The sequence below is a fragment of the Salarias fasciatus genome, chromosome 11, assembly GCF_902148845.1.
Source record: "Salarias fasciatus chromosome 11, fSalaFa1.1, whole genome shotgun sequence".
Taxonomy (NCBI): Eukaryota; Metazoa; Chordata; class Actinopteri; order Blenniiformes; family Blenniidae; genus Salarias; species Salarias fasciatus.
In genome coordinates this window covers 23,608,239-23,626,584 of record NC_043755.1, presented here as the reverse complement: position 1 = coordinate 23,626,584, position 18,346 = coordinate 23,608,239, and the positions used below count along the sequence as shown (strand labels likewise).

At 47.3% G+C, this 18,346-nt stretch overlaps 1 protein-coding gene across 1 annotated transcript in view; it reads left to right on the top strand.

The window, feature by feature from the left end:
• The first annotated feature begins 377 nt into the window (after positions 1-377).
• Positions 378-18,346, top strand: part of LOC115396420 (TGF-beta receptor type-2-like) — a 34,676-nt gene continuing 16,707 nt past the window's right edge. The window contains exons 1-3 of the mRNA XM_030102298.1: positions 378-601; positions 14,272-14,416; positions 14,537-14,727. Coding sequence (XP_029958158.1) covers positions 502-601; positions 14,272-14,416; positions 14,537-14,727 — 436 coding nt within the window. The 5' untranslated portion in view covers positions 378-501. The remainder of the gene's footprint in view (positions 602-14,271; positions 14,417-14,536; positions 14,728-18,346) is intronic.

Below are 18,346 nucleotides of genomic sequence, written 5' to 3'. Positions count from 1 at the left end.
TCAGACCGCTCTCCCTCCTGACCACACAACACAGACTGGGTGGAAATTCATGGAGTTTAGAAAACATCCAACAAGCTGAACAAGTTTTCTCAGTTTTTCTTAAACAGGCAGTAAAACTGAAGTTTCTTCACTTTCTAGAATCAGAAGAGTCTGACGTTCACGAGAGCTGGAAACCTTTTGGAAACGAGGAAAGACATGTTCACTGTTCAGAGAGAGAGCGAGAGAGAGAGAGAGAGAGAGAGAGAGAGAGAGAGAGAGAGAGAGAGAGAGAGAGAGAGAGAGAGAGAGAGAGAGAGAGAGAGAGAGAGAGAGAGAGACCTCCCTCCTCCGGTTTCCTGGCGGAGCGCAGTGTGTTCGTAGTACAGTTGTAGAGTGTGTGTCAGAGAGTGCGTGGATGTCTCTCCAGCTGCTGAGCAGTGGAGCTCTCTCTCTCTCTCTCTCTCTCTCTCTGTTTCTCTCTGGACCTCAGCTCGTGCCTCTCTCGGTTCCTCCTGGATGTGAATGAGAAGCGGGAACATGGAGGCTCCGCGCCGCTGCGTCTCTTTCTCCGGAGCTTTAACCGTCCTCTTCCTCTGCTCGCTGCTGGAGTCCGGGACCGCCGGTGAGTTTACACACACACTCTCACACACGCACACCCGCATGTCCTGAACACCCAGCAGACCCCCCGGCCGTGTTCTCTCGGCCTCGGCCCCTCTGCGCTCCGTCTCGACTCGGACACGTTCTGCGTTTTTACGCGCGTCTGTCCGGACAGATGAACGGAGCTGTGCGCAACAGGTGACTCATCCAGCGGCGGCTCCAGCGCTCCGCTATGCTGCTGGGGGCGGACACACACACACACACTCACACACTCACAGCCGTCTTTACCTCTCCGTGATCTCTCCATTAGCTCAGAACAGCAGAGTGAAGCTTGTCACTGACACACAGCAGGAAAACAGTTCGGTATCAGGATAACGTGCAGGAACGGATTGTTAAAGATGGTCAAATATCCAGAAATGAAAAGCTGCCTGAGTTGAATTGTGCTTCAAAGCATGTGACCATTCTGAAGTTATAAACCAGCAGATTTCAGTTTTGTGAATCCTGGGATGAGGACACAAATATGTCCAGTTCACTAAATCTGACCGAGCACACTGCTGATACCAATATAATGGAATTTTACCTGAAAGCTTTAATGCATTCCACTTTTTAATGAGTCTGTCGGGTTAAAATGACTTTATCATGTGGAGCTGTGGCTGCAGCTGCAGAGATGACCAGTTGAGGTGGACTCATGGAGCCGAGGAGGACGGCACGGTGGAACATGACCGATCTGCTCTCATTCGCTTCACTTCACACCAGTCTGAGGAGTAAACAGAGAGTTATGAGCTGATCAGCAGTGAAGACGCCGGGGGGTCAGACAGCCTGGCTTCAGGCTTCACGGCAGCATCTCGGATACCTCCGCTCGGCTCTCGGGGCTGTGTTGCTCTCTGAAGGAATTTCTTTAGAAAGTTTTGACCCACGGGCCCTATGTTTCACCCCCCATTTCACAGAACTGCAGTCACATGAAATGAAATCGTTCCAGTTGCAGTGAAAAACACCAGAAACAGGGTCGAAGGCTGAGTTTATTAAAGTCATGTAGCAGACCTGGTCCTCTGAAAGTGAACAAGCTGCTCAGATAAAATAAAAAGTAGCAGAACTACCTTAAAATAAGAAAGGAAACTTGATGGAACTCCTACTCACATAAACTGAAACCCTGAACACGCTGAGCGGCGCTGTGTGTGTGTGTGTGGACGGACCGAACATGACTGCATGATATGACTCACATTTATTGACACTACAATCAGAATTTCACCAATATAACCTTTACAAAACGCTGACTGAAGTGCAGCAACAGGTTTCAGAGCCCTGCGCCTTCATGTTAGTGTGTCTGAGTGAAGCCTGAAAGCTCCAGTTTGAGCTGCTCATGCTTCACTTCGTTATTCCAGGTATGGCAGCAACAATACCAGCCGAACAAACTGAGCATATTGAGATCTGTTTTCCAATAACACCTCTTAAAAACAGTTGATTTGCACAATTTTTGGTGAACTTATTGCGCATAAATGTAAGTCAATGCACTGAAGCATCATTTTTTCACACTGCAGTCAGTCTTTTGTTTTGCGTGTGTAGATAGACTTCACCGTCATATAGCAGAATGTTTGTTTATCATACCACATTTATGACCACATAACACATGTTAAAGTCATCATGAACACGAACAGCTAGCCTCAGCCTGCACACTGCTGTAATACCACTTCATGCCACAAGGTGGTGTCATGAGTCTATAGTAGCATCTAGAAACAACATGAAATGTTTTCTGTTACAATGTCTGATTTTTTTTCCTCAAGAGTTCTTTATGCCATCAGATGGGCAAATTTAAATAACATTTCAGCCATTTTTTAGTAGAACTGAGTGAAAATGAGCTACGAGAGCGACGATGAACCTTCAGAGGTCTGCAGCCGTTTCCACCAGAAAGAGCCATTTTCATCATTTGACACCAAATCACATTTGATCAGAGCTGAAAAACCTGCTAATTATCTGAGATAAAGGAGAAACATCAAAAAATGGCCTTACACATAAAACTAAGGCTGTTTTAATGAAGTGTCACAGGTACAGTTCAGATATAGTTCATATTCTATTATATTTTCAACTCTTGTAGCCAGTTCTAAAGGTTTTTTTTCCCATGGATTTTTCTCTGCTTCAGCATTTTGTCTATTTTAACCTCTAGCTATTTGTAACTGTTCTGTTTTCTAGTGGTCAAAGCAGTTTTAGCTATCAATTTTTTATTTTTTCCATTTTCCAATTCCTTTTTTCCCTCTTTTGCCCATTTTTTCTTTATGATTCTCCTTTTCTACTTTCCTTCTATTCATGAAAATCATTGTTGACTGCAAATACAAAAATAAAAACAACAGTTTTTAGTACTAATACTGATTGCACTAATTATTACTAATAACATGAACAAAACCAGTCCGAAGAACAGAGAGAATACAGAGTAATGCATGAGAGTAAAGAGTCCCATGAACCACGAACAGCTTTATTCTGGTTTAACTACAGAAGAAAAGCAGTTTCTCTCAAACGAGCTGCAGTCAGAGCCCTGATACTTGAACAGTGGAGGCGTTCCACCAGGTCGGATCATGATGGAAGGCAGTAATGACAGCTGTGCCGTCCTGTGTGGACTCCGGCAGATCTCCTCCATACGATGTGTGTCTCCAGTCTTTATCGCAGTGAAACCCTCAAACGGGGGAAATACTGCCCTTTTATAGTCGGGGGAGCTACGGCGGCCGGCGCTGGCGGGTCGGTGCCGCGGCTGTTCGTGTTTCTGCTGAGGTCCTGCCTGTGACTGCCTGCCGTGCTTTCGGCGGTTTTGAAGCGTGTTTGGCTGCACGGCGCCAGTTAGCGCTGAGCGGCTCGGCTAATTGCTCTCGTGCTACGCCACCGTAGGGAGGAGGTGTGTTTTACCCCCCAGCCCGTTCTGTCAGTGGCCGTTACTGAACAGACCTGGGCTGAACGCCTCGTCCACAGGTGGAGAAGAGGACGGAGTGCCTCACTGACGGAGGAGTCCTGTTTTGTGTGGCCCTCTTCAGACCCCCCCCCCCCCTCGGTGGTGTTTGTTCCTGCCCTCCTCCCACGGTGGGGCCTATTTTCAACCTGGAAATCCCACATACCAGAAGGACTGTGTGGTCCTGCAGCATTATGTGTCACAAATAGACACACACACACACACGCACACACCAAGACAGAAACACTTCCACCCACATACCCCTAGGTTGTTCTCCATTCAGTACACACACTCACACACACACACCCGGGCTGTTATTCTGACTTCTCCGGAGCACCTCTGGCCGCAGGAAGCCGCTCGCCGCTCGCCGCTCTCCCACCACCCAGCAGTTTGACTTGGCTGCTTATCCAAACAGCAGGCCGGACTCTGTTGTTTTTATCTTTTCCTTCTTTGTTTGCTTTGAATTGAAGCCGATAACCATCCGCCCGGCGGGCCGTCACAGGAAGGTTCGGCCTTCCTTCCCTTCCAGGGAATCTTCTGGGCGTCCGGACTCGAGCCGCCGCCTGCTGATCCTCCAGCAGGCTGTGGACGTGCAGGCAGGCCGAGGCTTTTCTCAAGTTTGAAGGCTGTTTCTGTGGGATTTGTGGACATTAAAGCGCATGAGAAAGACGTTCTATAGGTGTGTTTGGACTCTTCAGCCTCTCTGTCGTGGCTCCATGAAGCTTTCAGAAAAATACACTCTATTACCTGCAGACCATTGTTCCTAGTTATACTTATCTTCCAGTAAAAGTCACTAAAACTGCTAATGATAACAGCAGCAAAAGCTAATAGCTAAATTAACAGAAGAAAACCAATCTAAAAGATCCATCTAAGTTTTTTTGTGGGGGGTGGGGGTTAAATAGCTAGTAAAATATCTAAATTAGCTAAAACTACTAAAAAGAAATTAGAAAGAAGCATATTAATAAAGGCGCCCTTTACATGTTAACATTCAATGCTTTATTTCTGCATTTTCATTCACATTTACACAACAACGTTTTGAAAACAATGTTTACACAGAAGCACTGGAAACTGTAGTTACGATGCCAGGCCAGTAGTGGGTGCTGTTCTCTGTTTTTATAGTGAAACCACACACACATGCAGCAGACAACAGCGCACTAAATATTAATATTTTTTCCAGGTTTCTATGAGAGGCAGAGTTGAAACATTTCTTCAAAGTTCCACCTTGGAAGTCATTTTCATAAAGTTACATTTTCAGTTGCTCCGAGCACCGTTGCCGTGTGAACAGATCCCCAAAACTCAATGATGACTTTGCGTTTTCGCTTGAAAACATTGTGGTGTAGCTTGTTCTTTAACCTCCTGATCACTGAATTACAGCCATCAGCTGTTTGCTGTGTGTCGTTTGGTCAGAAGAGACAGAACGCACCGTCTGGACCAGGCCTTCCTTCAGGTTAGAGTCGGATCTTTCATGTGTTCGTCAGTGTTTTGGGTTCCAGCTGGAAGCAGTTTAAAGGTGCCGTGTTTCCACCGACTTCGCCTCAGCCACTTCCTCGCTCTGGAGTGGCTCCTTCGGCTTATCTTCCTCATCCCCCGGGTCTGGGAGGAGGAGGAGGAGGAGGGTGGAGGTGAAGGCGGGGAGGAGTGAGAGGATTAAAGGAGGTGGGCGGATAGCTTTCAGGAGCAGAGGGGCAGAGTGGAGCCGCCCGCTGTGGCACTTCTGCAGCTCTGAACTGCCTCTTGCCAGCTGTCTGTGTTCATTTCTCTGACAGGTCCGCAGGCTCGGCTTTACCCACAGTCATCAGTCCACCATGGTGTTCAGAAAGACGTTGTGAAGAAAAAATGAAAAATAAAGTTCAGCTTTCGTCAGTTTACGTCAGCGTCTGCTGTATAAAGACACATTTCCAGGTGAAAACGCTAGAGTGTTGTTGTGTTTTGGGGTCTGTTTACACGGCGACGGGGTCCGGAGTCACTCCGACGACGGTAGTGTGTACAGGTGAGGTTAATGTCGCCGTGTCTGAGGAGTTGGACAGACACTGGCAGGATTTTTAGACAGAGAAAGAAGACAAGGGCCAGAATTGCCTCTCCTATACAAGCTGCATGGGAAATCAAACCGACAACCCTGCATCTGAACCACAGCTGCCCAGCTCTTTGTGCCTCATGCACCGTGCCGGCCGCTTCCTTAACTTTGATGCATCCCAGACCGTGACGTGCATGGATAGTTCTAGTTAATGTTTAACTCTGTTTTCTGATATCAGTCTGCTGTCACCAGCCGTCCGGCGTTTTTAACACTCAGACAGCTTGTTCTGTCATTTAGGGAAGTGTTGATTCATTATTGGTTTTGTTGAAGATTTCCTTCCTGTCAGACACAAAGCGTTACTTACGGAGTTTTTTTTTTTTTTTATTAGTTTCTTATTGGCCTGGCTGCCAGGTGGAAGTCGGTCACAGTAGCATGATTTCCATCCTCCAGTAACCAGAGCACAAAGAAAGCTCACATTTCAATTACGGCCCCTTCAGGAGCCATCGGGCGCTCGGTTAACGGCCGTCCGCCGCTTCCTCCTCCGCCTTCCTGCGACGGGCTGAGGTCACTCCTGTTTTCCTTCTATAATTCCTGCACATGCAGGAGAAAGTGCAGCGCCAATAAAAGAGGACGCGTTAAAAGTGCTTTCGCAGCAGCCACAGGCCTTCACGCAGTTATCCTTGGACACAAACGGCTGCAGACTCCACCGAAGATCTCACTGTTTTCTGATCATAAATCCTGAAACATAAGTAACATGCTACATTAAGGACGGTGCTTAAACTCCAGACGGTCAGACTGCCGGGCAGTGAGGAGTGTTAATATAACCTGAGACACTGTCTGGGGTAAAGTTCAGCCTCAGCATTTAGCATTTAGCATTTAATTACTTCAGACCACAAGGATGCAGAATAGGGAAGCAGCAAATTCATCTGCAGAGAGACTCAGATCAGCGGAGTTAGAACGATGCCGCTCAGAGGATCCAGGAGGATTTCACTGCAAGCCATGCTACATGCTACATGCTACATGCTACATGCTACATGCTAAATAGTTTCATTCCTCACACGTCAGAGATGCTACATGCTAAACATGGTTAAAGTCTGACTAATTCACTCATTCACAGCTCGGCCCCTCAGTCTGCAGTGGCAGTACACAGCGCAGTGTGTATCGTCTATGCGTACTGTACACACACTCGTATCTTGGAGCCTTCAGTGCTGTCGGAGGTGTGTGAAGCGTCAAAGCGGAGGTGGCTCCTTTCAGCGTTTGGCTTTCACACATCCCTTCCATATGGACCATGAATTATTCTTTTTAATACATACTGGAATCAGTACTCTGTGTCTGCAGGTCGCTGAAGGTTAGCGCTTAAAAAGTCTCATGGCTGTTTCTGAGGCACAATGTTGAATGCTAATGATTCAAAGTGTTATTAGTTGTTTGTAGATTTGGGTTTCTCTGCAGTCTGAGCCGGACAGCCTCTGAATCAACCACCACACACCCACTGAGTTCAGAGTTTCACATGCGGCGGCAGCTGAATGGCATCTATGTATTTTAAGTCAGGTGAGCCATCCTATCACGCTCCATGACGCATTCTTCTTTTCTCAGCACAGTCATGCCGTTTTATTTTGAAACAATAATCTATTTACGTTGAAGGAAGCTGTGAGCCTGAAGACTGTAGCCGTAGAAATGATGAAGTGACACACCAGGAGCGGAGAATCAGCGTGTAAAGCGACGGTATCTACGGCTTGGGAGATTTATTGAGCTTGGTGGTTACTCAGAATGTAGATTCACGTCTCCGAGGCGCAGCGCTGCACTCAAAGTCTGCTGCCTTTATTTGTCTCGGAGGCTGTGTGGGTGTTAGCGCTTCTTTATTTTCACACTCCCGGTCCAGACTCGCTGTGACGGAATGTGTCTTGAAACTATATTAACTGTGCTTCCTGTTAAATGAATAGCCGATCGGGTGTCACGCCGGCGCACACGCCCACCGGTGGAGGAGCCGCGGTCTTAAAGCACAGCCGGCGGAGGGGAACGTGAATCGGTGCGTGTGAAGCTCTGAGTCCTCCTCCGGCCCGGTCGGCTTTCACAGTCGGACCCTGCAGACGCGGTCGATGGTAGGATAGCTCAGACGGCAGTTGTTGTGACTGTTGGATCTCAGACGTGCGAGGGCTGCTGCTGCTGTTGTTGTTTGCAGATCAGGCCCCTATCGCCACGGTGAAGTGGCTATCCGTCACATCAGACGCCCTCCCCCTGGAGGAGACTCTTCAGATGTCTCACCGCTCATCTGAATGTCGACACTGACCCGTTCGACTCGGCTGATAAGAATTTACAGCGCTGACAGTGGGTGATTAGCATCAGCTGTCTCATTCATGCTTTGCTATCAGTGACTCATTCACAGCTGGGTCGTCAGGTCTGCGCCTGGCGGGGCAGCGCTGCAAGAGTTCAAAGGCCGGCCGCACTTTCCCCTTCCTTCCGTCCGCTTCTGATAGCGAGTTGTTTTAAGTTTCATTAACAACCTTAAGAACTGATTAGACTGAGCCGCAAACAGACTTTATGGCATTTACAAAATGCAAGGGATGCATCGCTACAACTTTTTAATCAGATGAGTGCATGTGCTTGTTAAACAGTATGAGTATGAGTACTGTATGCACTGGTCCTGCTATTGGTGTATCCTTACAAATACCCAAAATTCATTGGTAAGGGCTTCGACGTCTGTGATTGATTCACACAGATTTTCTCTTGAAGTTGTCTTGAAATTGTCTCAAACCCATCTCTGAGAAATTTTTGTTCTGTGTTTCATTCTGGTCCTTATTCAAGTCGAGGTCCTCGTCCAGAATTTTCCACTTTTCTTTAATGATCTCTAGCTTGGTTGAAGTCTGGTGACTAAATGATGCTGGACTGGCCAGAGGAGACTGATCAGTTGTCTCACATGGAGGTCGGGAGACTGTTGTTTTCAGGTGTCCACCGCAAGACATCCGAAAGTCCAACGGGTTCCGTTTGACCCAGATTACAGTGAAGGTTTGACTGACATCTTGACAACATTTGCAGGGAACGAGCAAAAAGCCAACCAAGCGTCGCATTTTTGTTGCATTGTAGTGAAATGCAGCTTTAACATGGCTGTGAGTGTTTCTGTCCACCCATCCATCCATCCATCCATTCATCCATCCATTCATCCATCATTCATTGATCCATACATTGATCCATCTGTCCTTTAAAGGTGCCTTAAGGAGTTTGCACGTTTTATGCGAAACAGCGCCCCCTGCAGGCCTTGGGCGTAATGCAGCTTAGTGAAAAACTCGTCCCTGCGGCTCGCGTGCACGGAAGAGGGGGACTCCGTCTTCGCTGGTTTAGAAGCGCTCAAGTAAGATTTAAGTTTCTTCTCCCTGGTGGAGTCTGTGTGGAGCTGTGGCAGTGCTGGAAGCCAGTCTGTTCTTACTTTCTGGAAGCTCCTGCTCAGTTGTTGCTCACGAAGCATCTGGCGGAGTAATGGCGGACAAAGCGAAACTGAACAAGCCGGAGCGTGCATTACGTCATTCCTTTCAAATTCTCCCCAAAAAAATGCTGGTGCCGGACCGGCACTGTGACTTTCAAGTGACAATGTAGCGCTGTTAGAGGTACTTGTAATGAATATGTCAGGGCACATTGTACACATCATTAAAAATGTGTAACATATTTATGGTGGAAAATAAGTATTTTTAAGGTTGTAAAACTCCTTAATGCACCTTTAAAGGGATACTTCAACATTTTGGCAAATTGGCCCATTTAGTGCAACTCCTTAGTCATTTCGAACAGCATACTTACTTTTTTTGTGAGGGCGAGCTGTTGTTTATCCAGAGGTGAGTCGGGGAAGGTTTTCGGGACGGACACAATGGAAGTGGATGGTATTTTTGCTTCCCCTCGTCAAACTCGTCCAGTACACAATCCAACAGCCCCAAAACACTTTGGTGGACACGTTATAATCCGCACATTCACTACGCTGTGGAACACCATAATATTGTAGCGTTACGACACTGAAGCAAATACTGGGAACTACTTTTTCTTTTGAGATCACTACGCCCAGATGCCATGTTTAGTAAGTAGTTGCGTCTTAGCAATCTTCACATAAACAACTCGATCTTGTAATTTTGCATTAAAGCTCGTGTCCGGAGTTTCCGTTCGTTTCCAACGTATGTATAATTTTTCAACAGAGCTTAAATGTGTCAGTCTGGTTCGATACTACAATATAATATTAGCATAAAGCAATATAAAATTTATTTATGAGCCCCGCCTTCGTCTCATAGACCCCCATGTTATCCGAAAAAGCGCCGGTCAGCGTCAGCCAATAGAGTTCGAGCTTCCGCATTCTCGTGTCAGTCAAAGTGTGGAGCAGCCACAGAGCACGGCCGCTCGCCCAGGCAGAGGAGAGTTAGCTCTGCAGCAGCCGCCGCGCTTACCTCGGATATATCCATTGTCTGCTGAACATCCACCATAAACAGCTAAACATGGAGGATGCTGTAGGACTCAGAGGCTCTCATTTTCACCTGACGGATAATAGCGTGCACAATTAAAGGGGAGTGGCTTGGTCGCTCATGAGAGCAGAGGGAGGGGAAACCTCCAGACATTGGATTAAAAAAAAAACTCTCTCTTTCAAAACTCCAGACACAAGCTTTAATATTTCACAGCGTAGTGAATGTGCAGATTATAACCTGTCCACCAAAGTGTTTTGGGGTTGTTGGATTTTGTATTTGATTAGTTTGACAAGGGGAACCAAAAATACCATCCACTTCCATTGTGTCCGTCCTGAAAACCGTCCCCGACTCACCTCTGGATAAACAACAGCTCGCCCTCACAAAAAAAGTAAGTATGCTGTTTGAAATGACTAAGGAATTGCACTAAATGGGCCAATTTGCCAAAATGTTGAAGTATCCCTTTAAGTTTTTATCATCATTACTATTAACTTGTAGTTGAACCTAACCCACCAACGCAGTAGTAAAGACAATCTAAATAACTTTTATACAACTGGAGCCTTCACTGTCTCTCTCTACCCGTATTTATTTCTTTTATTTAACAGTTCCATGTAAAAATGAATGTTGTTTTTCTGTATTCTAAGTGCAGCAAGTCAACAGTGAAACTTTTCCCTCATTTCGGCCCTGGGAGCTACAAGCCGCTACATGAATGGGACTTGAACCTAAAGGGAGCACACTGTTCATTTGAAGCTGAGGTTTAGGAATTCAGGATGCTGCTCAGTGAAGCTGAACTGGGAGCAGATGCTTGGCGACATGGAGGTTTAAGCCGAGACCTCCCAGCAGAAGGAGGCTTTCCTCTGAAACCGCCTCTGTGCACCACAACACCTGCACACTGTGCACACAGCTTCTGTCCCACCCAGAAAGTCAGATTGCACAAAAGTCACCCACACAAGCTTTAAATCCATTTTTAGCAATCAAAATAAATCCTACTAGAGGCAGTTTTCACACAAACACAGGGTGCAGCAGGCTAACTGGGCCCAGTTGTTTTCACGCCAGCAGGCAGGAGGACTGGAAGTCACGGAGACAGGTCTGAACAGGTCACCGAAGAGACGGAGATCAGAGGCAAAGGCAGCTGGAGTCATGCAGAGGGAGGATGACAGAGATGAGATCTGGCTGATTGAATGCCTTCCAATCATCCTCGGAGATGATATCAAACAACGTCAGCACGGATGAAGTTTTAATTGTCTCAATCTGTTTGTGGCATCAAAGACCTGAAAGCTGATTTCAGCAAGAACCTGGCAAAAGACTGAGAACAAACACACATCCAGCGACTGGCGGCCGAGGTCCTGTGGAGGCACTGTGTCCATGAGTGTGTGTAATTAGTCACATTGTGCATTGTGTCCACTGGAAACCTCGTGAATGGAAGATGCTTCCCAAAAGTCCTCATCTCACCCCCGACCCCGAAACACTGAGAAGAGCTTCAGAAGAACAAAGGCCTTTCTTTCTTTCTTTCTTTCTTTCTTTCTTTCTTTCTTTCTTTCTTTCTTCTTCCAGCTTCATCATTCTGAACTACTTTCAAAGACTCTGAGGTGGTTTTGAATGTTTCCCTCTAAAACGTCAGCTCACATCTGACAGACGTTTGAACTGTGTGGCTCACAGCGTTGAACGAACCTCTTCGGAGGTTCCTGAAGTTCAAGGTCACAGATATCTGAGTTTCTACTGACAGCGTTTGGCTCTTAAACCACTAGATTGTAGACATAAACCATATGAAGCCCCATTTATGACATTTTCAAGTGACAATGGAAAACTTTAATTTGGTTTTGGTGTCCGTTTACACCACTACAGTGCTGAAAACGCAACTTTTGACGATGCATCAACGCCGTCTTTGTGGAAAACCGGTGTGCACCACAGCTGTTTGAAATAAATAGTTGTTCTGTGTATGCCCAAAGAGATGGAGGGAAAATGGAAAGATGGTACGTTTTCAGGTTTTACTGGTGTTGTTGTGTAACTGGGGCTCAAATGTTGACACCAAACTGTACTGTGTGACCAAACATCTCCCGGACAGATCCGGACATTTCCCTTTCCTTTTCTTTGCCAAATCCAGAGAAACTGGCTGAAACGGTCTGATATGTTTGATCAATCTTCCACGTCCTTGGCCAATTCAGCGATATCACACTTGTGGGATCTGCATTCTATCCAGTCACTCCTTGCAAAAACAAACAATATTTAATATTTATTCATGATAGTTAATCACCCACAAATAACTGAGAAGCCAAAGTTCCAAGTGAACATGCAGTTAGTGTCACTGGGTTTTTGTCTTCATGAAAGAGACTATGTCTTTGAGCTTTGAGCAAAACCTCACTTATCTGATGATAAAAACTTTGCAGATGTGCCTGAAATATCTCAGCACTGTGTGATTTAGCTTTCTTGTGACCAGAATCAAAGGCGTCTTTCACTGGAAGCCTCGGAGGGTAACTTTGCTGTTTTTGTTGCTTGGACACTGTTACAGAAGTGCTTAGATTTTCCTGGACTCGGAAAAGCTCAAACCTCTTGTTAGGGTTGTAGCTTTGTAATTTGCACTCAAACTCCCGGTTTTACCTCATGTATTCTTGCTCCAGACGAGACAGCGGCGTGCCGGGAATGGCCCGCCGCGGCCACGAACAGATGGCTGTTGTGTAAATGGTGGGTGAAGAGAAGCCGAAAGTGGACTGTGAGGACGGGCAGAGCAGCAAACAGGCTTGTGTGAAGCGCTGCCAGACGCTGGCAGGCTCTGGACGGGAGCGTTCAGACAGTCTGACCTCCGTCTGTGTGTGCTGGCTTTCCGAGCGTGCTGCTTTTGGAACTCACCCATTTGTCTGCCGAGGCTTGTGTCGGCGTGATGCTAGCTGTGCGCCCTTTCAAGCGCCAGTTACTACACGTGTACGTCTATTTACCGCCGTGTACCTTTTACTGTCAACAACTTTCCCCTGATGGGAACCAAAAAAGAAGTAGACACAAGCTGAGGTGGTGCCCGGGGCTTTAAAAATAGCTCTGTATTGTGATCATAGAACAATGCTGTTGAAACTCGGCTCTGCAGCTCATGTACTGTGTCCGATCCAGGCAGAACGTAGGAAGGCTTTCCTCTGCTGCTGTTGTGTTTATGTGGAGGATCCGATGAGCTTCAGGCAGCTGGTGTCTCACACTCCAGGTTTAAAGGCACAGTCCTGTTGCTGTACACACACACACACACACACACACACACACACACACACACACACACACACACACACACACACACGCACACAAACACACACACGTAGAAACTGATGGACTTACAGTGAGGACCTGTTCCAGGGATTCACTCCATCTGGACATGATTATCAGAGAGCTGCTCTTGTTGTGGTGGGAGGCGTTTCCTCAGCTCGCCCCACAGCACCTTTAAATCAAAGGTATTTTTTCTGCTGTGATTTTTTTTCCACAACTCTTTTTGCTTTTATTCTTCTCTGATCAGCTGAAAAAAAAAACCATTCAGATGTAATTTATTTGCATGAACATGTAATTAGCACACTTTATTGAAGATCTTAGTAAATCACTGGCATTGTAATGAAAGCAGTGATGATTAAAACGTTTGGAGAGTTAGCCTCTGTTAGTCTGGTGCTGTTTTCAAGAGAAAACCTTTGCTTGAAAACAACAACTGTTTCTGGTAGAAATGCTGAACGATGCAGTTAACTTGTTGGACCAGGAGTTTGCTTTATTGTTTGGTTTTGTAATGAAGCCACAGACCTGCAGAGGATCTATCTACTGCTTCAGTCCTGGTGTGCATGCGCAGCAGCAGGGTTTCTGAAAAGTTGTGTCACACTGTTAACATTTAATGAAATCCAGGGTACAGTTTTTTAGGAGGTTGACACAAAGAGACGGGCATACACCGTTAGCATACACCGCTAATGGCTAAACCAGAAACTATTCAGCGATCGATTAACTCAACTCAATTAACTTGGCTGATTCAGTTTTTTCCTAACATCCAAACTGTGAGCAGAAAGTGAAAGCTGCTTTTGTTCAGTCGTTCCGATCTCAATACCTCATTTTAAAATATAGGAAATTTCATAAAGTCTCTCCAATGTGACATCCTGTAAATGAAATGCCTGACACGGCGAAGTCTGTCCTGTGGTTTGTCTTCTGCTGGAGCTGAGGTCAGACAGTCGGCAGCTGTTCTCCTTCCTGTGCAGATGTGGTTAATTTTAAGTTTCATGAAGTTTACTGACAAGAAATGATCGCATGTCAATCTATTGGTTTTCTACTGACAGCTGACCTGCCGTGGTGTGTTTGTCTTCCGTCTGCAGATAAGCCTCCGTTCTACCCGCTCAACAAGCTCTGTAAGTTCTGCGACGTGGACCTTTCGTCCTGCAGCGGCACGGGGTCCTGCACGTCCAACTGCTCCATCACCGCCATCTGCGACTTCTTCAACGAGGTCTGCGTGGCGATCTGGTGAGTCCGGTGTCCTCTCGCCTTCCTGCTCCGTGGAATCAGGAGGCGTGGAGGAATCCACAAGGCGCATAAAGATCAAGGGATAAACGGGCATATTTAAGATGCATCTTTTTCTCTCAGGAGGAAGAATGAAACGGGATTCTCCATCGAGACGTTGTGCCACAACCCGGCGCTGCCGCTGTACGGCGTCATGCTGGACGACTACAACAGCTCCACCTGCCTGATGAAGGAGCGGAACACGACGGGCGGGATGGCTCTGGTCTGCTCCTGCAAGGACGACGAGTGTAACGACGAGCTGCAGTTTGCCCCTCGTGAGTACAAGCTAGTCTGGCCCCACGTCGACAGTACCGCAGAACCAGTGTACTGTCAGTCTGATCAAGTTCATACGCACACCTGAAAAAGACACGTCTTCATTTCAAAAGGTGTCACGTGAACGCCTCGTCAAGCTTTGCAAAACCTCAAAATATCAACATTTTTAAAAAAAATCATCAGAAAGGAGAAACTAAACAGCATTTCTGCTTCGGCTTTGTTGACCATGTGACTGGAAGAGTTGTGGTGCTAAACCCACCGACTGTACTGTAACCATGTGTGGAAACAAGCCGCTGTGAGACGAGTTCATCAGAGCTGCACGTCTGCTCTCCTTCCTCGTGTTTCCGGTGTAAACCGTCTCGGGTCGCTGTTACGCCGTTCTGCTCGGTCACCTCGTCCTCCCTCCCCTGAGAGGAAGCCCTCCCTGCGAGTGTGTCGGTTCCTCCTGGATCTGGTTCCCTTTGCTACTGTGTCGTAGAACCGGAGCAGGGTGGAAACGGCTGCTTTCACAAGACAACTAAACACCATTCGGGGAATCCTCCAATGCGGTCGCAGCAGCTGCGTGAAGAAAAGCGTGCCTCCGTCTCTGCCTCCGAGTGTGTGTGTGCCTGTGCGTCTGTGTGTGTGTGTGTGTGTGTGTGTAGTTGTGTAGACAAGCCACACTGGAGAGCTCAGACACATGGTTTCCTGTCTGTGTTTAACTCAAATCAGAAACATCTCCAGCACAAGGCCGACTCAGAACACCTCTGTGGTGACTGACGGTGAGGCTGCAGCTCCGAGACTCCAACTCCTCCTCCTCCTCCTCCTCCTCCTCTTCCTCCTCCTCCTTACTCATCTGCGTCGTTCACGAACTTCAGACGCTGGTGTATAGAGCTGGAAAAGCAGTTTTGCTCTCGTGGAGATATAAGATAAAACAGCTGTTTTGGTCTCGAGGCACATCTGTTCATCCAAAGAGGAAAATATTTTCCATTAGTTCCATTTTTACTGCTTCTGGACGCAGATCAGTGTCTTGGAGGAGCTTTGTCTCACCTGGCGGAGGCTCAGCGCTCCGCCCAGTCAGTCCCTGGTCAAATCAAGAGATCGAACCTGGAAGTGAACCTGCCTCCAGCAGATCATGGAAACAGAGCATGATGCGCCAAAAATCTTCCATTTCCATTTGTTCATCACATCATTCATGCAGATATTTCTGGTAAATCCGACTCAGAACACAGTCAGTCAGGTGTGTTTGCAGGAGGGGGGAAGGCAGCGTTTCACGTCAGATCAGGCACCGTTTCTACGATTTTGTTTTTCTGAAACGTCTGGCATTCACACAGCAGCTTTTTGAAGATGATCCTCGTTTCCATGGAAACGGCAGAAATGCTGAATAAGATGTAGCTGGCACGCCAGGCGGACAACTGGAGGTGTGGCTGTTTTTGTGATGAAACCACACACTAACACACACACACACACACACACACACACACACACACACACACACACACACACACACACACACACACACACAAAAACACACACACGAAGAATTTGACCCAACCCTGAGCTCAGTAAACGGGCAGAAGGTTGATGAATGTAGGAATGATTCATGAAATTGTGTCATTTCATCCTCCGGTTGGCCTCGTGGTCCTGAGCCACACAGAACGCCTCCAGACCCCTGAAATCTCCCTGTCAGTCCCTCATTTGTTGGCTTTTTGGTTCCAAATTGAGCACAAGCTCGCTGGTATGACCTCTCCAACAAACACCAATTATGTGGCCTCTGGATTATCTATTATTTTAATCTGTGGAGCCACAACCAGGGCTAGAGTTCCATTAGGAAACACACACATGCGGTAAACAAGCTGTGTGTGTGTGTGTGTGTGCAGTCAGTCTTCTCCCGATGGCGGTGATAAGACGTGCTGTTGGAGGGATATCTGGGCTGCGGAGCGCCACATGTTGGATTTGGAAAGTTCAAGCTGCTGTTTTGGTAAATCATCATTTATCTTTGTAGCTGTCAGTGTAAAACAAAGTGAAACACACACACACACACACACACACACACTTGTGCTGGGATCCCTGAGGGTAAGGGTTGTGTTTCCTTCCTTCTATTGAGGACGCATGCAGCAGGAAGTCGGTGTTTGTGTGCTGGACCACAGCCGAGGCCGATTCCTCTGCAAATGCCTCACATTGTTTCCCCCTCAGCATTTCTTTCTCCTGACGTGCTCGAAGCGCTGTGTGCGTGTGTGTGTGTGTGTGTGTGTGTGTGTGTGTGTGTGTGTGTGTGTGTGTGTGTGTGTGTGTGTGTGTGTTCATGTGGTCTGCTCCTCTGTAGCCTGTTTTAAGACGTGTGTGAAATGTGTCAGCATGAGAAAGTGAGAGTTGTGAACCCTGCAGCTGCGAGAGAGAGGCAGTGTGTGTGTGTGTGTGTGTGTGTGTGTGTGTGTGTGTGTGTGTGTGTGTGTGTGTGTGTGTGTTGTCGCGTTATCAGAGTAATAAGGCGTAGTTAGGAACACATGCTGCTGTCGCGGTACCCTGGAGCGTCAGTCTTGCTAACAGCCTCCCCGGTTCCAGCAGCTGTGCCGTTTCCAGGCCCAGCCTCTCTGTTATGTGATATAACCGCTAACACAGGAATGTACGTAGGATGCATAGTGGTCAGTACTTTTGCCTCGCAGCTGAAAAACCCTGGTTTGATTCTGGGGCTGAGCCCAGGGCTCGGCTTATTTTGCTTTCAACCACTTGATTTTTGATTTCTAAACTTCAGACTTCTGTCCTGTGACCATCAGATCACAATTATTGAAGAATTATTGAAGACTGTTCACTGGTTGAGCTGTGTTTGATTTTTTCCCGGCCAGTTTGTGTTTCCCCGGTCATTAAAAGCCCATCGGAGTGCACCCCGCCCCCCAGGCGTTCTGGGAAACCTGGCCCTCTCTGACATGAGCGCTTGTTCCTAATGAAGAGCTTGTAAAGATCATCTGCAGCGGCGTGACGCCGCCTCTCGCTCGCCGTCAGCTGCACGTGCGTTTTGGGAGCTGATAGTAAATCCTGCTGTGGCGGTAACATGCTGTCTGCTCTGGTGTGTGTGTTACACACTCAGAGACTCCATACGCCTGGAACGAATCCACTTCTGACACGCTGACCGACCTTTTCAGGGTTCCTCACAGACGTTTGATGAAGACGTCAGATAATTTTGAAAGCAATTCTCCAGAAGTCGTCTTTGCACCGGTATCGTCGTGACGCGGCCTGCAGCTGTGCGTAGAGAGCAATTCTGCTGCAACGATGAAGTCAAAGACGGGACAGAAATAAGAAGTGGAAAGAAATAACGCGATGCAGCCTGCAAAGAGGAAGGTATAAAACGGGCCGTGTGACTCCTCCAGGCTCGGCCTCGCTGTGTTCATATTTTTTTTATTTTTAAAGTTCCTTCTGAACCGTGGAATCTTGGCTCCTCGTCAGTGAGAACGTCAGTCGTCCAGTCAGTCAGACGGCCGACGGCTTCGGCCAGCTCCTTTCAAGAAACAGGAAGAGAAGAGGGGAAGGAGGAAGGCGGGACTCAGCGGCGTGTGAGGATACCTGGTGAAGCCACAGAGGCTGCACTGTTACCATAACAAGTAAATATTGAGGCCGATATTGACTTTTACTCAGTGTTCCCGG